General features: G+C 39.8%; 1 protein-coding gene across 4 annotated transcripts in view; it reads left to right on the forward strand.

The window, feature by feature from the left end:
• The window catches only part of LOC134536418 (tyrosine-protein phosphatase Lar-like), a 1,395,465-nt gene that overhangs the window by 1,157,940 nt on the left and 213,221 nt on the right, over positions 1-24,304 (forward strand). For all 4 annotated transcript variants that reach the window (XM_063376130.1, XM_063376139.1, XM_063376144.1 and 1 more), the window contains exon 5: positions 18,437-18,605. In XM_063376130.1, coding sequence (XP_063232200.1) covers positions 18,437-18,605 — 169 coding nt within the window. The remainder of the gene's footprint in view (positions 1-18,436; positions 18,606-24,304) is intronic.

Here is a 24,304-nt window from a genome sequence, read left to right on the forward strand (position 1 = left end):
CTATGAGGCAAGCCGGGATAAGTTTCCAGGCTCCAGGATCGGAATGGCACATCGAAGTTCTTGCCATTTTCTATGTTCTTCAACATCTTGACTCGTTCAACGGTGCTCACTTGGATGTGGGGCAGCATCCACTCGATAGACTGTAGTGTTAGCGAGACATCTTGAGGGTTTTCTGCAGCGGCGACAATTGCATTAATGTGCGTGTTGGCTAGAAGCAGTATGAGCACTTGTTTCGAATTAATGATTATATGCTTGTAGTCCTCAGCGAATCCAAGAACCATGGACAGAGGAACACAAACTTCGAAATTCCCTTCGGCATAAACCGGAAGCTTATATTCATCCTCGAGAGTCCAACCGACCATCTTTGCAGCAGACAGTTCATTTGGCGTGAGCAAAAGGTAATTTTTCATAGCAGACGTTATGCCTACATCTCTCGTCTGGTCTACCTCAACACCATTGAGTACAAATGTAATGCGCTTGATTAGGTGAAGAATACCATTGCAGGATATTGACGTCGTTGTCGGGTGCATACCATCCGCTTTTGTCAGCGTGCCTTTTATACGTAGAAATGACTGCGAAGGTAAAGTACAAATATATTGGTGCTGTACTGCAATGCGTACTTCCGATGGTAGTGCGTATGGTCCGAGCAGGAAAGGCTGGTACTCGTGCAATTCCATTTTCGTAATGCTGTCTTCCAAAATTACCGGATCTTCCACGTTGAGGATTTCGTCTTCCATATTTATTCGGCACTTGTCCAATACTGAGAAGATACATTATGCTGTCAGGTGTTAATGCACCGATGTCTGGTAGAGAACTGTTCTTATTAACGCCAATACGATTTCTTTTATAACTGTTCGGTGTTACGAACTTTATGCCCATCGCTTCAAGTGCAGACGTAATGTAATTTCTTCGTCTTGAAAATTCACCAATCGTTCTCGCTGGTCAACGATTCTGACGACGACTTCGTGTGCGCACTTCACGACGACTGGAACATGAATGATACTTAGCGGAACTTCGACTAGTTTATATTGTCGCAAGGGCCCTCGGTCTCCGTCAAGATCAACACAAATGTCACTGAAAATAAACATTATAAAATAACGTCTTAAGATTTCAAAATAAACATTAGGGGGGGAGGTGGTAGCAGTAGAGCTGGTACAGGGATTGTCTAACCTCCTTAGGACAGGGGGTGTAGGGTGTTGACTGAAAGAAAAAAAAAAATATTATTTATCCCACATCGTTTCAGGTTTTATTTCCGGTAAACTATGACCAACACATAAGTAAATAATTAACTAATTAAATAAATAAATAAAGTCAATAATGTCAACATACTCTGGTAACAAACAAAAAAATAAATACTCCTTTGAAATAAATAAATAATTCATCTTCTTCTTAGAACGAGTATTACTTTTTTTTAAAATAACATGATTATTCTTAACACACAACTCGACCCATCCTTAAGCTAAAATTAACGAAAGAAAGTTTACATTACTCGATACCAGAAACTGCCTGCAATCCTGGAAAGAATCAAAACGTTAAGTCATCCTAACACAAATTGTAAAATACGCCCACAACTGTTACAAGAGGTGAAAGAAAATTACGAGTTCGCCATTACTTACAACACCTTAAACTGCAGCACGCAGCTACCCGCCAGGCCGGGGCTCCGACAGACCTCCAACACCTCACCGAGAAGAACCACCCCCAGGCGCACCCAGGGTGGCCCCTTTTATTAAATTCACTTCACATCGTCATCACGTCGAGAACACTCCACGCGAAAACAAAAATCCCGGCCGCGATTTCACAAACACAACGCCGTTCCGCCAACCGACGCTATCCCCCCCCCCCCTCCAACGGTCATGCCAGACTCGCACTTCTGCCACCTGGTAGCGACACAAACACCAGCGCGTCAGGCCTGCGCGAGAAACAACAACGCAGCGAAACCAACCAGGGCAGCCAACACTCCCGGAGATTCCAGGACAGGATGACGCAACCGCCCGCGCAGCTGGCCAGGCTCTCGGGCGGCGAATCACGCCACCGTCCCAGAAAAACAGAGAGTGCTAGCAATCTACCGCGCCAGGAAAACAAGTCAATGCTCGAGTGTCGCAAACAAGTGTCAGGAACTCATGCGGGCTCACAAAGCACTACATGCGCAAAGCCAAGTTCAAAAAAACCTACACGTAAAATTTTACCGCGTGACATCACTCCGGACGACGAGGGCTTGTGCCCCACAAGCCAAGAACCACAACTTAAATTTACAAAGGATTGAAAGAAAATTTTACAATGTTAACTATTAAGATTACAAAAGAAGCCTGAGAGGCACGAGCCAATTTCTAAAAGTCATAGCAAGACCGGCCAGAGGAGAATCGATAACATAACAAACAGAGCTAAACTTAAAGACGGGTTCGAGGTATCCAAAAATTGATCCGATTGCTTACATCATAAAATTACAATTTCATATCTCCAATTATGAGTGTACATAGTTGTATTGAGCTAAATAAAGTAATCTTGAGGTACAAGCACATTTAAGCCTAACTTGACTGGCCTACAGCCGAGAGAGGCGGAGTATGGTGACAGAACAGCTCGAAGGGGCGGCGGGAACCATGATCCCGGAGGACGATCTGCAGCTCGTCTCCAAGTCCAGGGCTCCACCATTGGGAGTAGCACCCTTCAGCTCCAGCCATCTCTGCTGCATGTTGCCAGCAGTGCCATCCGTCAATACTGTGAAACTTCCATACCCAGCATCAGATTCATCAACAAAATAAACAATAACAACAAAAAAAATAATCTTAGGTGATTCAGAAACACAAACCTACATAGGGGTAGCAACATACTTCAACAATAGAAAATGACATACTCATAAATTTAACCTTTCATTAATGTCATTTAACAACAGTGTCTCACATAGGCAAATCTCAAACAAGGTAGGTATGGGAATCCAAAAACGCCTAACCATTGATGAACCCAGGTGCCTGTTTACCCCGCAGATTCAATAATTAGAATACAAAACTTATAACCTACAAATAAAGGTTATCCCGAGCAAAACAAGAAATTTGCAACAAAATATCCTTCCCCTTTTAAGAGGACCGAGGGCAAAAGAGGATATGCTTCTAGGTAGGAACCAGAAGGTAGTTCGAAAGTTTCAAAGGTTAGTTGAAGTCCAAAATCTTCACAGAGTCGTAATGGCAGCAACCCGCTGCGGGATAGAATGTTCACCAAAATCACTAGTACAGAAATGTAGCTCTGGCTTCTCAACGTAGCAATGCCATGATAGCGGCGAACCCCACTGCGACCAAGCAGTCTCGTCTCTTCTCTTCTAGAAACTGAGAGTCCACACATACATGTCGCAATCAACTGGGGTCATCCGACGAATGCACTTCCACAGGAGTCACACACAGCCCACAACAATTCCTGGAAGGGATAACAGTTACTTTTTCCCACCACCAGGTACAGGCTGTATAGTCCCAGATCCTCGGTAATGAGGATGGACACGATGATTGATGCTATAACAGTTCATCTTCTACACTAGCACCACATGTCGAGTTTAAAGTTGGTCCTGGCTCTCCGAGTCCATGGAAATCTGGTTCAAACGCACAGTACATGACACTGGAAGGAGTATGGAAGGAAGGTAAGGAGATAAGGAACTCCTTCTTGGCTTAACCTCCAATCCAGCATAACCTATCAAAATAACAGACACCTAGGGTCATCTCTGGTTAACAAACAAAATCTAAATCTTTATAATCAATACACCAATGTGCCCAAATAATTAGTCGTAACTTACTTTGTTTTAAAAACATGGTTAATTCTTCATTAAACAACAAATACCATTTTGAAATAGTTACAAACCGCGATAATAGTAAACAATTAGGATGAGTCCATCAATCAAAGAAAATTTACCTCATGGTTAGATAAGTGTGATGTTTACAAGAAATTCATCACCAGTGTTACTGGACAATTTGGCCTTTATTACATTTTCATTACATAATCATTCTCGTAAGTCCATAGCCTCTCCACTCGTGGATGCCTCAACAGGCGTGACTGGGGACGATATCTTCAAATTTTTCTGTGCACTTCGTTTAAGTTGAATACACTTCCAGATAAGAAAAGCCAACATACCAATTACAATTCCCAATATAAAAACCATAACAGTAAGTTCAGCATTTAACATAGTGGTCTCATCCAGTGCAGCTACACGTGGGAACGTTCCAATACCCACAAGGTATGGATTTCTAATAATAATCAAAAATAGGGTACCCCCTATCACAAATAATGCAATACTCTGAACATGTCTGACCATGAAACTCAATACTTCAACCGGTTTATTCAAAGAAATGGGGTTCAATCTAGTGAACCGAGAAACCGTGAAATTCAAATGAGGAATGGCAGAGGGCCAGTCCTCATTTAAACAATCCTCCAACGAGGGGAAAACTGTGTGGCTGGAAGCAGTCCGTGGAAAAATCTTTAATTTCTTTAACCTGGTCCAGGCTGCTGGGATCACATGAAGTAGTTGAAACTTAGACTTAGCTCTATAGTCACAAGGGTACAATTCATTAATTTTCAATTCACTATTCAAATACAATCGACAGTCACACGGAACTTCTATGTCCACAGCACCTGGTCGTTCTTCATCATCTATAAACAAAGTTTGGTTAGGATTCTTGGCACACTGTAACTCCACCTTGCCCCTAAGGTGAGTCAAAAAATAGCGTTCCGGCTCAGCCTGCATGATCATGAGGTGAGTTCCGGAACGGCATTGAAAAGTACAAAGTTCTGCAAGTCTTTCGATTGTAACCCCCTGAAACAAAGCTTTGGGGCACAATGCACTTCCCATGGTGTCTCCTGAAAATCTAGGCACAAAACACAAATTCTCCTCCAAAGGCCGGCAGTCCAACAAATTACGTCCTTGGATCGTCACTAGGTGGTAACCATTCACCGCTAAAAAGTTTGGTTCATGTTCTAGGTGACATGTATTATTCTTCCAATGAAAAGGTATACCAACAAACTGAAACAACTTCCAATTAGAGCTATAGCGTACAATAGGGATTTTAACTGACACATACAGATTTTCTTTAAATGCATTACATCTACAAATAGGCAAATGGAAATAAGCCTGAACTTGGGTACTACTAATTGCTAATTTATAACCATCTTTAACAAGGATAGATTCCAAATCCTGCAATTTTTCCTGTAAAAGTGCCGGCGTAATCAAAACAGAAGGAATCATATGTGAGCGGCATTGATCCAAAACTTCAATACGAGTTATAGTGTGAGCTTGCTTAGCTAACTGAGCCGCTAATAATAATTGTAACTGAAAAGAGTGACCTATTTCTTTTACCATCCCGGAAAAACGAACTGTCATTGCTTCTCTAAAAGTTCTCAGGTAATCAGTAAGGTTAGTGAATTTCGTTTGAACTCTTTTCAAAACACTCGTCATGGCTTCATTAACAACACTTATAGAATTACTCAAATTGGCAAGCGCCACATGGTCATCTATGATTTGTGCTTCCATCTGATCAATATGCAGAGAAATCTGTTGCTGATTTAGAAATAAACTTTCTACTTGACTGGTCACTGCCACATCACAACACCATCTTACAAAATCGCCAATAAAAGATAAGCCTCGCTTTTCTCTATTAACCACACTGTCATACTCCAAATTCTCACCAGCTGCATCATTTAGTTTATTCAACAGCATATCAGAATAAAACATAACCTGTTTTAATTCCCGGAAAACTGAACACCAGTCAGAGGATGCATTAGAGGGGCAAGAACTCAAAAGTGTTATACCTTCATGAATTTCTGATAATTGTAATGGCCAGGGGACCTTAAAATTTAAAGGTACCGATGAGGTATACAACATCACCTTTGGTAGAGGTTCGAAATGGGCACCAGCGATGACCCCCACTGTCTCAGGTTGGAACGGCGAATGAGGCGTGTCATCCCCTCGAGACAGCACCAGCACACCCATCAGTAGCCACCAGCAAGTTGTCTTCATTATGAGGGCCCGAGTGGCTTTGAGGCTACCTGAAACACTCTTACGGGCGACTTAAAAAAACAAATCTTAAATTGCCAAGTCACTATTAAACAAAATTACCCAGGACCGAAATGAAATGTATCACAGGTTACAATACACAACAAACGAACACCAAAAACAAATACTTAATGGCCTTACAAAGAATCTAGACACAATACAAACAGGACTCACAATTGACATAACCATAAAACAAAAATAAATAAATAAATAAAACTCAAGCAGCAAAGAATGGTTTCATTCTTTCCACATTAGTTACCTCATAGCTAACTTTACCACGTTGACACTTTTTTAACCGATACAGATTATCAGATATTTTTTTCTCAACAACAAAAGGACCAAACCAGCGATGCAACAACTTCTCCGAAAGCCCCTTTTTCCAGATCGGAGTAAACACTAACACTTCCTGCCCCACCTTATAACTCACCGCTCGTCTTCGTTTGTCGTACCTGCGTTGGTCTGCTCTATCTGGCTTGGGATTGTTATAGCAAAACACATCATTAAGCAAAGAAACATTTTTGGTCCATGTACGTAATTTTGTCTTAGGTCCTGAAGGCATTAACCTGGGGTCAGACTGTTGCTTCTTAGTCAAATCAATAGCTTGCACAACAAAAACAGGTAATTCTAACGTTTTCTCTTTGCCCCTTAGGGTTCTACTACTAACTTCCTCTGCTAAATCATTACCTGCAAAACACACTGAAATTCGTTGATGCATCCTAGCCTCGTTGTGTGAATGCTCTTTTATCCTGACACAACCTAACCTCAAAGTAGGTTCTGATTCAATTTTGTTTACTTTAGGAGGATCATCTTGGGTTCCTGACTTCTGAACTTGGTTATCACCAGGGAGTGCATTAATCTTATCATGTTTTCTGTGTCTGTCCTTAGCCACCCTCACCTCTGCTCCTTGTACTGGAATGCCCACAGTGGGATGGTTTATTGTAAATAAAGTATTTCTGTTTCCCTTACATGAAATTACTGCCTCAAACTTAGTAAGAAAATTACATCCTAAAATAAGACCACGGATTGGTGCCTCTACCAGTCCTACTGGCTGATGATAAAAAAATTGGCCTAATTTAAAACCCAGCATAACCATGTGATTCAAGTGGTGGGTTTGTGCAGACACCCCTGCTACAACTCTGTGTTCTGCTGGTTTCCAAAAACGTTTAGGAATTAACTTACTATCCACTAAAGATACAGCAGCGCCGCTATCTATAAAAACGGGGATCTCTGTCCCAAAAATCTTAGTTTTTAGACTGAACACCCCATCGCACTTAAAAAGGGACATTGTGTTTTTACAGAATGCATTCCTAGTCTGTGCATAACTTTTCCTGCCTAGTTTCCCTGTTTTCTGCATATTTGGCTGTGAGCGACAGTTCCACTGAATGTGTCCCGGCTTGTTGCATTTAAAACAGATGGGTCTCCCATCAAAGGTCCTCTGGGGTCTAGCAAAGGTTCTAGAACCGGGATCTTGGGTTGTGTCTCGAGGTGTACTGTTGTGTTTCTGTTGGTTCGGTTGTTGGAAGTGTTTATTAGACTTATTTCTATTTTCTCCACTAGGTCTGAAGTTTTGTAAGTGTATGGGCTGAACTCTTAAAATTCCCATTTCTTCACGCAGTTGCTTTAACTGTTTCCCCAACTCCATTAGTCTATTTTCTATTTTTGAATCCATTGTGTCTGCCTCCCTGATATTTCGAACAGGCACTTGTTCTGGTTTTACAGCCCCACTTCCCTTTAACCTATCATGACTCTTCGCATAGTATAAACCTGCCTCAATGTTTCTTAAATTTCCTAGCAACTGGTCTACTGTGTTGTTAGGAAACAGCATAACTTTCTCCACAATATCCGGTCGTAAGCCTCTTAATAAATATCTCACTTTATTGGCTTCAGGCATTTTGGGGTCAAGCCGATTACAAAGGTGAAGAACGTCGTAAATAAAAGATTCAAATGGTTCCTCCCCACCCTGTACTCTTGATTGAAGTCTCATTTCCAGGTCTTCTACCTGACCTACACGAACAAAAGCAGCCTTTAAAGCAGTGGCTAATTCATCAAAAGTTTTCACATTTTCCAATGTTGACTCATAACTGTCATACCAGCGGCTAGCTGGTCCCCTGAGAAATGTGGGTAAATACGCAATACATTTTTGGTCATTCCAGCCATTGACCTTGGCTGCCCTCCTAAACTGTTTTATAAACTAATCGACATCTTCTATTTGTCTCCCCCAAAAATTGCTAGGTTCCACAAAAAATTTTCCTGCCTCCATTGTGTCGTGGTGGTCTCCTCTAGGTGCTGAGTTTAACAAATGCAATTTTTCTTGCATCTTTACCAGGGGCTCCTCATCTGAACTACTATTTCCACAAATATCAGGTATCCCTGTCTTGTCGTCAGTACATAGGCTAAGAGTGTATTGATAAGAGATGCCCAAACATAAAAAAAAATAAACAGAATACTCAGTGTGTGGACATACTTAAACTAAAAAAAAATAATCATGCTCCTGATAAACATTCAGCCTCCTACCTAACCTGGCTTAAAAAAAAAAATAAAAATCTTAAATCAACTGCTTACAATTACACACACAATACCAAAAAAAATCAATTGAAATACTAAAGTGCCATGTTTAAAAAAAATTACTTAACTTAATGAAAATTTAAAATACTTAACTCTATAACAAGACCATTACATTTTTACACTTATTCAGAGAACATGTAAGTAGGCATTCTGTCTCCACTCCTCTAATTAAAACCTGAAAATGGAAGGTATGCAAATTAAAACTCCTGAATATGTTGTTCCTTGCTGATAAACATAAACACTTATCTCAAACACTGGCTGAAAAAAAAGAAAAAAAAGAAAATGATTACCATTACAGAATAGGCCTAATTAAAAAAAAAATTAATAATACTTTCTCATGCATAAAACATTAATAAATATCCTGGCTGTACCTTCTCGTGACCCCTGAAACAGATATGGTTAAAACCAAACATCACCATTACACCAAACAAATTTAAAAAAAAAATAACACACACCCTACAATTAGACATATACCCTAGCCTCACACCATTTTGTCGCAAGGGCCCTCGGTCTCCGTCAAGATCAACACAAATGTCACTGAAAATAAACATTATAAAATAACGTCTTAAGATTTCAAAATAAACATTAGGGGGGGGGGGGGGGGTGGTAGCAGTAGAGCTGGTACAGGGATTGTCTAACCTCCTTAGGACAGGGGGTGTAGGGTGTTGACTGAAAGAAAAAAAAAATGTTATTTATCCCACATCGTTTCAGGTTTTATTTCCGGTAAACTATGACCAACACATAAGTAAATAATTAACTAATTAAATAAATAAATAAAGTTAATAATGTCAACATACTCTGGTAACAAACAAAAAAAATAAATACTCCTTTGAAATAAATAAATAATTCATCTTCTTCTTAGAACGAGTATTACTTTTTTTTAAAATAACATGATTATTCTTAACACACACCTCGACCCATCCTTATGCTAAAATTAACGAAAGAAAGTTTACATTACTGGATACCACAAACTGCCTGCAATCCTGGAAAGAATCAAAACGTTAAGTCATCCTAACACAAATTGTAAAATACGCCCACAACTGTTACAAGAGGTGAAAGAAAATTACGAGTTCGCCATTACTTACAACACCTTAAACGGCAGCACGCAGCTACCCGCCAGGCCGGGGCTCCGACAGACCTCCAACACCTCACCGAGAAGAACCACCCCCAGGCGCACCCAGGGTGGCCCCTTTTATTAATTTCACTTCACATCGTCATCACGTCGAGAACACTCCACGCGAAAACAAAAATCCCGGCCGCGATTTCACAAACACAACGCCGTTCCGCCAACCGACGCTATCCCCCCCCCCCCCCCCTCCAACGGTCATGCCAGACTCGCACTTCTGCCACCTGGTAGCGACACAAACACCAGCGCGTCAGGCCTGCGCGAGAAACAACAACGCAGCGAAACCAACCAGGGCAGCCAACACTCCCGGAGATTCCAGGACAGGATGACGCAACCGCCCGCGCAGCTGGCCAGGCTCTCGGGCGGCGAATCACGCCACCGTCCCAGAAAAACAGCGAGTGCTAGCAATCTACCGCGCCAGGAAAACAAGTCAATGCTCGAGTGTCGCAAACAAGTGTCAGGAACTCACGCGGGCTCACAAAGCACTACATGCGCAAAGCCAAGTTCAAAAAAACCTACACGTAAAATTTTACCGCGTGACAATATCCTGGCGGGACCATCGGCGAAAACTCGTGCAGCATGTTGCTTAGTCTTCCGTTGAGATACGTTCCACTTGCCAAATTACAGTTTATTCTTATGACATTCACAGGCAAAATGTTTACTGCGCGCGTAGATTCGTACGTTCTTCCTGTATCATACACCTTTGATTCGAATCCGAGCATGGTGCCTATGGTGCCAGGTTTCGTAAAGTCGACATTTTCACTGCATGTTAGAATGCTTTTTTGAGTGTTTGGATTTCCACGCAGTTGAAAGTCTACATCCTGTGGTAACATATCCCTGATGTACTTTGCAATGTCGTCAATTTCGTAAGCACCAACAGGTAACTGTATTTCATCAGCGGTCCCATTGCTTTTCAGGAAGCAGATTTTGCAGTTTTCCTCGTTGATATTAGGTATGGCATTATACGTTTGAAAATCTACGAGTCCGATACACCATTCTCCGTCTAAATCCAGAGGCGGGAAATGAACCGCCTCAGCTCAGATGCGTGACCTGTCAATGTAAGTGTTATCGACATGACTAATAAATTATCATCACTGCACAACCTTTGAATAGCAATTTTTATTTGTCAGCTAATTTTTTGTTTGTTTAAAAGCGAAGACACAAGTGTCCACAGTTTGTTTGATTAGGCCTCTGTTCCGTTTCGTAATTGTAAAACAACGTAGTGGACCGGCCCAGGTACTGTCGCAGTTCTGGCGGAGGCCTTAAATTTCCAAAACTATCGTAGTACTCGGCCATTTTTCCCGTCTTTACATAAGACACCCAGTGCGTGCCTCGACCCGCCGACGTGTCTTAATTAATGATGGCACGTTCGTGCGTTTTTGGCTTGCTGGGCAAAGTGTCTCGCATAAACACGCCGCGGAAATTTGGTATTTTCAGTTTTCGAGCATACCTGAACAAATCTATATTGGTGAGCGGACGTTTCGGCAAAGAGCTTAGGATTTTTTCATTCGTTTCTTTCTCATGCCTCGACCTGATTTGTGAGGTTGCAAGTAGAGTCCAGCGCCGTTTTTTTTTTTTTTTTTTTTACCCATGGCAATGGCTTCCATGCTGGCATTGTGTCGCTGTGCTTCTTTTAACTGCTTGCGCTCATTCTTTGAAGTGTTGACTGCCCGCACTATACCGCTCGTTGCACCGATGAGGCCGCCGAGAGCACCCAATGCAGGCAAAAGCAAAGGAAGAAATCCTCCTATAATCTTCTTGTCGAGAGTCTGTAATTTTTGCTTGGCTTTTTGCACGCCTGCACCAGTCTTGCCTAGTATAATCTTTAATAGTGTAATTATTTCAAAAGCGAGTAGTATATATTGTTAAATAATCATTATTGATTCTCAATAATTATTGATATCCTGAGAAATTTTTATAAATGAGTAATATTTTGGTTAATTCATGTTTATTTAGAAAATTGTCTTCTTTCTCTCTTTCTCTCTCTCTCTCTGCATTTTACCCCTAACTATAAACTAACGAGTCAAGGTTTGAATTGCTAAAGACGTTTCACTAATATTACATGTACTGAGTTACACACGCACATTTTTCTTTAAAAAAAAAAACATTATTTTTTATTTTTAATTGTTTTCAATAATAAAGTTAATCAGGACTGCGTAACACTCATTATAATAGTTTCATATATAAAATTTCCTGTCAACGTATTGCATTATTTGGTGCAGAAGGAGATTTTAATAATTTTAAATAAAGAATCCCTATAATTCAAAAAATATGATATTCTTTTTAATTTTATTTTTATTCAGTACCATCCTTGATTTGCATTAACCGTTCTCGGCTGAACGTTGAGTTCTGGGACATCTTGTAAATAGTTATTTGTGAGTGTTAAAATCAAATTAAGTTATACTTATGGTGTGGTGGTTTTTTCGAAAACAAACACACACACATATATATGTTAACAACACGTAGGCAAGGAATGGGGGGTTTCAATCTTTGTCCTACGTTTCCATTATATATATATATATATATATATATATATAATTAAAAGGTAAACAAAATATTTATTCAGTGCTTACGTTGGTACTTTAAATGGAAACGTAGGACAAAGATTGAAACCCCCCATTCCTTGCCTACGTGTTTAACATATTTGTTAAACAATATTATCTTCATAATGTAATTTTTAAAGGATTCTTACAAGCAAGTTCAAGTGATTAATAAAACTTGTAACAGTAAACCTTTACACAACCACGGTTTGTTAAACGAACCAGCGGTCAACTAGGACAAATTCAAAGTTAAAACAGACACCATCAACACTGAGTAGTACCTCGATTCCGGCAGCTATGCCAGGTATTCTGTGTATAAACAGTAGCCTTGGTTGCGCTATAGATGCGGAAGAACCACGCCGAGGAATAAATTCCAGAGTCGGGCTGTTGGGAGTCGGGCTGTTGGGAGTCGGGCTGTTGGGAGTCGGGCTGTTGGGAGTCGGGCTGTTTATTGGAGTCGGGTGCGGGTGGGACGGGACATCGACGCGCGCTGCGGCAGCCTTAGTAGTTCCGCAGAAACTTCTGGGCGTCCGGTGTGGTTTCTTTGGATGGTGAGGGGGTGCAGGGGGAAACTTTCGGCCCCGAATCGTGAGACATGTTCCAGAGCGCTTGGAGGCCCTTGTATCAGCGTGGAGAGTGAGAGAGAAAGAGAGAGCGGGAGACAAAGAGAGAGCGGGAGACAAAGAGAGAGCGAGAGAGAGAGAGAGAGAGAGCTTGCCAGAGGACGTTCTTAGCTTCGCAAGAGCACTCAAAGCTTCGAGCCGGAGAATACGTTAAGTAGTATATCGGATACAGGAAGGAAAGATTTTGGGCATGTTACCCCATTTTTTGAAGTCGTTAGAATGGTGTGACTTCCCGAAAATTTCTGTTTATTTTCCCCCCATTTCGTGGCCCTAGACCACAGACCCAGCTACTTTAAAAGTTTATATAGATTTATATATTGCTTCCAATCCTGGATGATCCTTTCAATGAAAAAATAATTCCAAGGGATAAGAAATGGGTAAAAGTTTGTTTTTTAACGGAAAAAACGCTACCTCTCTTACTAATAGAAGCATTGGGTTTGTTTAAAGTTATTTAAAGCTTTGTAAGATACGTGTGCACGTAAAATGTTATCATGAAATATTTTTTTTCCATTCGAAATTCAGGCTCCATTCACAACAGTTGTAATGTTAGTTGCGTAGCCAATCTCTTGGTAATGCGTATTAATGCTCAGCCATCTTAGATTTTTTCCTATTTGTGGTTATGTTAAACTTCAGTAATAACAGAGTAAACCCAAGTTCTGTTATAATTTTGTCACACTTCACTCTCTCTTGATGACTTGTGTAACTAGTGGATCTTTTATTTTCAGAAGGCAAAATAATGATTTCGTCTAGATATAAGTACCTCTATGTTTATTTAACTATCGATTACTTTCACAATTAGATGATATTTTATAAATTGATTAACAAACGTATTAAGAGTATGCATTTATAATAAAAAGGAATTAAAATTACATTATCAAAATAATGGGCCGGCCCTCATTAGAAAATTACCCTTTATAATTAAACATTATTAAAATACAATCAGAAACAATACACAGGTTAAGTTTTCTTTCACAATCCCAGCCGACTTAGAGCGATTAAAGTCCCGAAAGAAAAATGTATGCTTTTCCGATCTTTTGGACATCATGAATTAGTGTTATTCTGAAGATATAAAAAAACTGAAGGACTGTAGGTTTGACGATTGCTGGCCGAAGTTGGGCTGCTAACGAGCCGTCAGGGCGCCTTAGTCGTCCTGAATGCAGGAGGAAGGACTCGAGGGCGGTGTTCTTAGGTCCGCATCCGACCCTTGGACCCTGTCTTTGAACAGATCCGAAACAAACATGTTCAGAACTGGTTCACAGACAGTTGGCAAAATATGTAGGCAGAAAATGCCTTCTAACCACGACGATGCTTGGGAATAAAGGTTGTCAAAAACTCACCATACAGGGAGATGGCTTCCAGCATCAGCCAGGGCGCGGAGCTCACGAACCCGCGGTTGTCGTGGACGTTTCCATGATTCAGAAGAATAGAAAATATAATAAAGTATTATTAACCAATCATGACTACTTCTACGAGGTACGGAGACTGACTAATTACTTATTACTAGAGTTGTAGGGATCACATCCCTTCCCTAGCTGATTACATCTTTAAACAAAGACTGGAGTAAAGTCTTGATAACCGACGATTCGGTGTGGTCAGTCTGGAGTCGCGGCGCGAAGTAAGTTTGGGATGGCAGCGACTCGTAGTTAAAAGGTGACGTCAATCAAAAGAAAAGTGGGGGGGGGGGGGCCCTTTGGCTTCCGGACCGAAAGGTTCCGATGATTACCGAGGGGCTTGTCGAGAAAAACTGACTTTGATATCTCGAAGATGGTAGTACTGGCCGATGTCAACACGACCCACTGAGGGGTGTCCGAAACAAGGAGAGATCGACTCACCCGAGGCGACTGCTAAAGCATTGGGCTTATGGAGGGGACTAGTCCAGCGCTCTGGTGGCCTGGAAATGAACAACGGGGTACTGTTTATTTCGGGAGATGCCAGGGGGCAGCCATTTAGCAGGCGTTCAAACACACAGAGGAAATAATTAGCAACTGTGCCACTAGCGGGCATAGACGGTACTTTCGAAGACTAGTGTCGAGACCTTTAGACAGGCAAAACCTGGCCGGGGGTAAGTTGCCGGTCAGTGCTCTGAGCAGTGTTCCCAGGAAAGCTTATGTTGACGGGGGGGGAGGGGGGGGCGGGCGGCGGTTGAAACTGCGTTGACAGTGAGAACGAGGCTCTACTGAGCCAGGAGGCGTGACTATACGTTGGTGAAAATGACTCGAGATCATGCCATGGAGTGCTCACATCAGGCGAGGTCTTAGAAACAGCCTGCTCTGATAGCTTGCAGGACATAGCACTTCTTGTCATGGCTAGGAGGCGAATTATAGGCGACGTACGTGCACCAAGGTGGGGATAAGACGATAGTACTTGCTGGGTCATTAGATGGTTGGCAAATTAGATTTATGCTGGGAAATATTGGGGAGACAGGTCTGACAAAGATTAAACGGGAGTGTACAGGAGGCGGAAAAAGTTTAAGTTCTTGCAGCAAAAAAATAAAATGACTGGCGACAGAATTTTTCAAAAATTCAAATTTAGAAATGTGCCAAAAATACTATTTGGAAGCACAGTTAAAATTTCAATTTTTGAGCATTACATGTCTTCCCTTGCTTCCTTTCCTTGTTTCCGGCCTTTAGTGTTACCGCCATTGGAAATAATAAATAATGTTTTCATTAACTTCTACCACTGTCATAATAATTACATTTTCAAAATAATGGTGACATTAATAAGTATTCAACATTTGGTACTGTGGCCTGTCAAACAGCGAAGTTAATTCGAACATGGTGTCAAAACATATTAAATATATTATGAAGGGGTATATAATAAATATTTCTTACGAATTACATACACGAATTCTCTTGTCAGGTAGTCAGGATTAAAGATTTCAACATTCCAAGATGACAGAAAAAAAAATGTCTCAAACTGCTAGACCTCTCATCATTTGCTGTTTGATGCTAAATAATTAAACAATTCTGACACTCTGCTGGACAAAATGAGATGTAAACCAATATTCAGTGCTATCTCAGTAAGTTAAAAAAAAAATTACCATTTTGATTATGTGTAAGTCGTTCAATGTTAAAGCACATGTTTTCCTTCAATAAGTTTGCACTTGGACACGATTTGTTTATTTATTAACATATTTTTATAGTAAAGTATTGACTGCGAAGTTAACACTTAGTAACATAACACCATTACGTAAGTCATGTTGCATAAAGTAGTTTCGACGCAAATATTACACTTAATGAAATAAAATGTATGTAAACGACAAAAATTTTTTTTCCATAAATTTAAATAAAGAAACAGAAAGGAAATAATAAACAGCCAAACAAGTTACAAAACTATAACTACTAAAAATGCTATGCAATGAAGTATATTTACACTTTATTTTGTATGAAAGTAAGAACTTTTACATTTTTAACAGAAACAGATAAGACAATTTCTCAGATGTTCAAATAATACTCACATTAGTGTTGCACATAGTAATTAACTTTAATTATGATCGTTTACATTAACGAGTGAATTTTTTAAAGAGATTTATATGAGTTCATAAGTTGTTTCTTTAAACAAAATTATTTGAAATTTAGAAACGAACTATTTACATATTTTCTTTGAAATCAACTCTCAAACTGGAAATTTGGAAAAAGTTACGTGTCCAAAAATAAATTTTATTTTTAATTATAAATTTGTAAATGTAAAAATGTTTATGGTTTGATCTATAAAAATTGTCTTGAAACAATCGTTTTTTGTGCTATTGTATTTAGTAAAAAATGTAATTGAATGCAATATTCAAAATAAGGGTACGGTGAATTTAGTTTAAATATGTTAAATTTACTTCTTACTATTCATGTAATTAATGTGCATAATTTACATAAATGCTCTATGATTTACAATAAATAAATAAAATGCTCACAAAAACAAGCTTATTTGTGAGTGCCGATTGTTTATTTAATATCTAAGTGTTTTATTTTTAAAGATGTGTTTGTAAATACAATTCATTTTAATGTAATACAGGAAATATATTTTATTTCAAAACATATAAAAGATTTAATTAGGATTAAAGAAAAAAGGCAAACATAAGCTAACAAAGAAAAACAAACCTTATAAAACTTAAAGAATTTTTTTTGCACATATATAGATGATTGATAAACAATTTTTATTTGAAAATTAAATTTTGTCAGAAAAAAAAGCCACAATTTGTTTGTAGAACATTTTAAAATGTCTTTAAAAATTGTGTCATGAAGTAGAACAACACGCAAAAGTACTTTCTATTTATGTTGAATATGAAAACTACAACACTACTGTTCAAACCAATTTATTTTAGTTTTTGCAGCTCTAACGTAAGATATTTAATTTCATTTACTCTTTCAAGCTTAGAGAATTTCTTGAATTAGCATTCAATTGATTCTTTTCCAAACAAATTTAGGAGAGTTGGGATGAATTCATAATTGACTTTACCACACACTGATATAAATGTTTGTTTGCTTCAAGAAAATGTTAGTTTGTTAGTGGTGAAATAAATGCATTTTGTTGATTAAAACAATTTTTTTTTAGAAGAAAGGTTTTGTGGATCCAACAGAAATGACTTTGTCAAATCAACTGTATATTTTCTTACATATGACAAATCAATTTTGTTTCTTGCCAATTTTTTTTTGTCAACCAAATTATTTGTTACTGTAAGAAAAAAAATTTGTTTCGCCATACGTAAAAGAATATTTGTTTGATTGAAACAAACATTTTTCTTCATGTACAATTGATTGGTTGATAACTTCCATGGCGTGTTCAGTAACAGTGTGTGTGATCAAAGGTAATACTAGAATTCGCTGGTATGAGAGCTACACCCGCACAGTTCCGAAGTTCTCCGAAGTTTTCCTAACACTCTTGAAGATAAAAAAAACACATATATTGCAAGACTTTATATCTTTTTTTACGTTCAAAGAGTATTTTAAATAATGATAACCTAACTAGCCTTTAATTTTAACTTATGATTACCTATCATAATCTTACCCACTTTCCCGGAAACAATAGAAAAAAAACTATTATTTAGGCTCTTTCTACAATAGCACGCGGAATCGGAAACGGATACAGATTTCCTGGAATATTTCACTATCGCGTCTGCTGCTTCCGCGATGCACGGAAACGTAACAAATTGCAAGCAATGTGACTGCATAAGTTACGGAATATTAATTATATATACATATTTTGCTTCGAAATCATAACACGAACATAAGTTACAGATATAATTTAAAAAAAACACGAAGTAATAATAGTACACTTCATATTCTCGTACTTGAAACCATTTTTGACGTGTTTAGAACATAAACAAACATGGCTGGCTACCACCGCAGCCAAATGCTCGGTTTATTTTGGTCGCACGGATCCATCTCCGTCTGCGGGATATTATAGAAACACTGTTCCTTGAGATACGTCTCCGCTTAGGACGTGCCATTGTAGAACGCTGGCCGAACATAACCTAACCTCACCTTTTTGCTTCGGCAAACTTCGGGACGGCTCGGGTTGTGGCGAGATGCGGGTGACGTGAGCGCGCGTGTGTGTGTGTGGACAGATCATCAGCTACGACTCGCCGCGCGGCGGCGTCAGCGTCATCACGGAGAAGGGCGAGACGACGACCAGCTTCCTGCTGATCCAGAAGGCGCGGCCGTCCGACTCGGGCGTCTACCAGTGCAACCCCTCCAACGCGCAGCCCAAGAGCGTCACCGTGCACGTGCTCAACGGTGAGTCCCGTCCACACTCGGCGATCAAAGCCATCTCGCTTTATCCGAATATTTTGATCCCCCCTTGCAGTACAGCTTTCGTGTCAAATTTTTGACGCGAAACGTGTTTTTAATCACACCGAAACATACGTGTACCAGAAAATAAATTTGTACCGAAACAACAAGGTCTATATTGTCCTTAATAATTTACTAAATATTAGTCTTAGAGACCTAAGTACAGAGTCATTGTTTAACATATATACAGTCAGCTCGCTGATACGACCTTGAGTTTGCGTCGCTGGCGGGCGGGTGGAGGGGAAGGGGAACCGAGTGGATTGGTTGAAACTGGTGCTCTCGCTCCTTTCTACTCAGTGCAGCTAACGACTCAGACGTGACAGCGCGGTGATTCGTTTGTTTTTGTTTAGAGTTTATTTAGATCGATGTATTTAAACAAAAAATAGTTCATTTAGGACAATATTTATTTGTAAAAAAAAGTAAAGTAAGCCTATAAAAAGTATTAAAATACAATGTGTCAGCCTGAACCCATGCAAGAACCAGCCATACATACAAATGAAGCCTCTGGCTGTGAATAGAAGGCTATGGGCCACGCACAGACACCCAGTTCCCAGGGCCGAGCGAGCGAGACTGTCTTGGGAGTCGCAGAGCCGCCGCAGCGCCCTTAGTGAACGACACCGACTTCTCGAGCACATTTATCGCTGTAGTGTCTGCACCAGTGGACATGTCGAGTGAAGATATCACCTTACAGAGTCTGTTTTGTATTTAAAGTTTTAGCACACAGTCAATGTCTCGTTTTCACTTCAATCCATTCCACTAAGAGCAAATCGTTGACATTGACGTTTCACGTTAAACCAACGGCCGTGACCCCACCCAGTTTTTTGAGTCGACATGGCATATAACTTAGCTTTGGCTACTTGTTGAAGTTAACATTTGCGAATTTGTGTGATTATAATGACAGTTGTAGTCGCCCGCGTAAAATTATCAGTTACTCCCTTGAGGCGCTCACAGACTAGAGCCTGTTGGTAAATATGAATCGCAGCAAGGTACAGAATGTCTGGGATATGTGATTTATGCCTTTAAATGCCAAACAATTGGGATAAGATGCTAAGGGTGAGACGATGCAATGACTCATACACTGTAAAAAAAAATTACTTTTTACAAGAAAAATCCTTGGAATATCTGTTGTCAACGATATCACTTGTAAAAATGCAAGGCAGAGTTTTGTAAAATTGCAAATGGTGCAAAGCTCTGCCTTGCGTATTTTACAAGTGATGTCATTGGCATCTGAGGTTTCAAAGACTGGCCTTGTAAAAGTAAAAAAAAATTGCAGTGTAGATAAGGACCTGAAATATTCGCGGATTTTTTTATGATAGGACCAAAATTAAAATATATTTACCTCTAAGCTACTTCCACAATTGGCACACAGTTTACAGGGAATAATCCTGGCCGATAAGAAACACTAAACTAAAGAATAACCTAATGATAGGCTATATAACTGAGACTTCTTACTAGTCAGCAGCCAATTAACAGGTGACATTAGCTTGAGTACGCAAAGAATTGTGGGGTCTATCCTAGAGGTAATTTAAAACGCGTATTTTTCCGATCCTTGTTTATAGATGGAGTAATGTTAAGGTGTTATAAAAATAAAAATTTCGTCTTTAAAACAGTAAATTTTGTCTTTATCGTTATAAGAGAACAAACATTTATGTAATAATAACGAAATATCAAGGACAGTATATCCAAATTTGTGCATACAAAATTCATATACTGTAAGTGTAAGTTATAAATTCTTCTGTTATGTTTCTTAGTTCACGAGAAAGTTCAAATATATTTGAATTTAAATTTTAGTTTTAGTCATTTATTATTATTTCAATACTTCTAAACTACCTTAAAAAAGGCAATTTAAAAAACCCAAAATCATATGCTTCTCTGTAAGACTTCGGCCATGTCTGTACGTATCAGCTATAAACTGCTTTAAATTTACTTTTACGTAAAAAAATACTTAGGAAAAAATATTTTTTCTTACTTAGTGACTACATAATACTTTATATTTTTAATAATATACTATACTAACTATTAATGGAACCAATTCGATATTATAACATACAATATGTAGCAATTGAGGTAAATTTCGTTGCATTTTGTGTTCTGCTTTGCATTTCGGTGTTTGGTGGGTGTATTGACTTCAATTTCACTGTAATATTCGTTTTATCACTATTCGCCATATAAGCTTGACTTGACTCTTCTCATAGAAGGTAATAAAAAGTAAAACTCTTTGGTGTGTGAAGAGGGTACACTGTTAGAAATGACCAAAGATTTAGACCTTTTGAACGCATAATTCACCTAAAATAAACGAAGAGCTGTTCGTGATTCCATGTAAAAAAAAAAAGTTATAAATTAACTTCAGAGATTTTTTCGGTATAAACAGGGTAACAACACACATTTATGAAATTATTATGTTTTTGCAATAGTCTTTACGAGTCTTTTAATGCTTTGCTTATATACCAAATTTATTCTTGTGAATTTCTGATACTCCCGTAAATTTACTAAGATAACGAAAAATTTACGACAATCCATTGATAATTTGTAGCTAGTGTCCTTCTGAAGTTTTGGGATATCATGTTTTACTAAAGTGAGCGGAAAGGGTTATAACAAAATAAATTAGAGAGTCAGTCAACTTGTAAAAATATTTAAAAGGTTTCTTGTCACCATGTTTGTTACAATTATGAAATTCCAGCGTGGACTTTCACGGGGTTAGCCACGTCTGCATGAACACAAGGTAACTGGGTGAAGCCCCTTTTATTTATTCAGCTCGTGGCCTGCATCATGTTGGTAAGACGCCCAAAACATTTCCTGAAATATAGTATTTGCATTGCCAAAACCGTGATAAATTATAATTTTTTTTATAAAGTGATTGTTTACAACGCAGATTTTAATTCATACGTACAGACAATCATCAGACGTTCTCAGGCAACATTTTCTTAATGTTTAGGATGGAAAAAATATGGTGAAGGCGAGTTAAAGAAATTACTTCACTACTTCACAGCATGCCGTCTCCTGGCAACTTCAATGACAAGTTTTATCGTTCAAGTAAATTATTCAATAGTTTGTTTTGTCTTTCAAGTACATTATTTAGGTGTGAAATTTCACTTCAAACAGCCATGTTGGCAATGCATCTATATATGTTTTACCGTTCAGAAATGTTTCGCAAAAAATATATTAGCTTCTATAGGCTGCTATAATTCATGCCACGCCAATGACGTATTCCTTGTAATTAACAGTTATTTTGGAAGAGAAGCTATTGCCGTATTTGTCCGTATCATGCAAGAATGTGTTTAGCTCCACACAAAATTGATGTGATTCATTTGCCGATCATAGACATTTGTCTAAGAAAAAAAAAACATCACGAAAAGCAGACCATACTATAGTGTTTCAACACACAGCTAGTGTCGAAGTATTTTCGCAATAAAATTACGTGTCCATACAGTTTATATATTTAAAGTTCGTCTCTTTAATCAAACCATGACTTCATAATAAACATTATAATATTTCAAAAGCATTTAGCAAAAAATATAAGATTCCAAGTCCAAAGCCCTATTTAAGCCAGACAGACATAATGTTCTGTTATTATAATTATGTACCCTTGACTGTTGGAAAAAGTTCCCCTTTTTAAGAAATTAATCATAAGTTCAATATTCCAGGCCATACGCATGTGCGGTTTGATAGATAACACAGTATAATTTAATGTGGCACGGCAGTACGCCTAAAATTTACCGTCAGGCACTAGACTGAACGTTATCCTATAACCGGAAAGTAATTTGACCGACAGACACTATCGAATGTAATATAACCGATAGGCACTAGACCGAACATCATTCAACCAACAGGCACTAGACCGAAAGTCATTTGACCGACAGGTACTAGAAATAATGTATATTAACCGATAGACACTAAACCGATAGTCATTTGTCCGACAGGCACTACAGGCACTAGGCCGAACGTCATTTAATCGAAAGTCATGCGACCGACAGGAACAAGACCGAACATAATTTTGCCGAAAAGTCATTTGACCGACATGCGACCGACAGGAACAAGACCGAACATAATTTTGCCGAAAAGTCATTTGACCGACATTGAAAGTTGGGACGTTTCCCAATCGTGACTTGGGTTCCTTCGGTGCTGAGGTACGTAACTGATGCATAACGTCTCACTAGATAACCCATGTGTGAAAGAGCAGTGACGGGATGCAACGGTGATAAACGATTTGGGAGGTAGCTGTTGGGGGGGGGGGGGGGGGGTGATGCGACGGGAGTGCCGCGATAAAAAAAACACTGGCCCACGACTGCGTCATCCGCGTTTCTTCACTTGCTAAATTTTTCCGGATTACACCCTACCAGGAATGGAGCGCAGGATGAACATGGAAGGAGGTAAGTGATCCGTCCACTAGTAACTACAAATAGCTACGATTAAACAGACTCAATGAAGTTTCTCGTTACGTGTTTTTACTGTATTTAGAAATGACGAATTTCACACGCATGTTTTGCCAGAGGCACGAGACTCTCGTCCAGTGAGCCTCCAGTTTCGCCATGGAGATCGGCTCCATGTTTAAAAGTGCGGCTGTGTTTGACCCTCCAAGCGGGAGTGCGCCCAATCAAACTCAGTCGGCTTTCCTCAAACAATTTAAATTTCAATAATCAAATCATAACCAATGTTTAATTTACGGGAAAAAATAAACGTCTACCTCATCACCTCTAGCAGTGCTCGTTGCGGGAGTGCGCAGCATTACAGATTCCCAAAAAACCTCGTTTTCCGGAAAACTTCGTGGCGCTACAGATTACTTCTTTAAAGATCGTCGTTTAAAAAAAACTGCAACATCATTACTTACATAAATTTGTTTTCACGTATTGTTACGAACGTGAGCAAGGCCGGGACACGTGCAGGTGCAGAGCTGGCTGGCGGCTGCCGCAACATGATATGCGCCGCGCGCGTCTGGAAGATAACAAGGATTGTCGCTTTTCCCCCCTCCTTTACATCGCTCCCCACGCGGCACCATGCCTTTGACACGTAACTGACACCTGACAGCTGCGGAGTTACGCGAGCCGCCGACACGTGTTTCGAGAGATTTCTGCCGTCGGGTCAGCGTGGAATGACGCGACAGGCCCCAGCCAAACTCGTGAGTTCTGGAAACTGTGGCTGATAGGCTATATAAAAACGAGGAAGGCGGCCTCGGGAGTGAGCTGAGTTCAGAGAGAGTCAGTCAGTGGCAGTTCAGTCGGGAGTTCTCCCGCGGCGGTGTTTACGGTGCGATGGTGCCACGGGTGCGGCGGAGTGGCGAGGTCCTTGGACGAGGGTTCCAGGGCGGGGAGTGAGTGAGTGAGTGAGTGAGTGAAGTCAGGAGTTTTCCCGCAGCGTAGTTTCCGGACGATAGTGTCGCGGGCGCGGGGGAGTCCCGGCGAAGTTCCGAGCGAGGCGTCGAGCGGATCCTCGGCGAAGGCAAGTGCGTCGACGGCGGCGGAGTGCGGCGACGGAGTCCTGCGACGGAGGTCCGCGAGGGGTGCTACGGCGAGAGATGCGCCAGAGGTGCGGCCCAGCGAGGTGTGTGGAACGAGTGACTGCAGAATTGACATTTCTTTAAGTGTTATTAATTATTTGCCATTTTAGAAGATTATTTGTAAATGACATAAGTAGTGGCAATAAATAAA

This window comes from Bacillus rossius, chromosome 1, assembly GCF_032445375.1.
Source record: "Bacillus rossius redtenbacheri isolate Brsri chromosome 1, Brsri_v3, whole genome shotgun sequence".
NCBI classification, from domain to species: Eukaryota; Metazoa; Arthropoda; class Insecta; order Phasmatodea; family Bacillidae; genus Bacillus; species Bacillus rossius.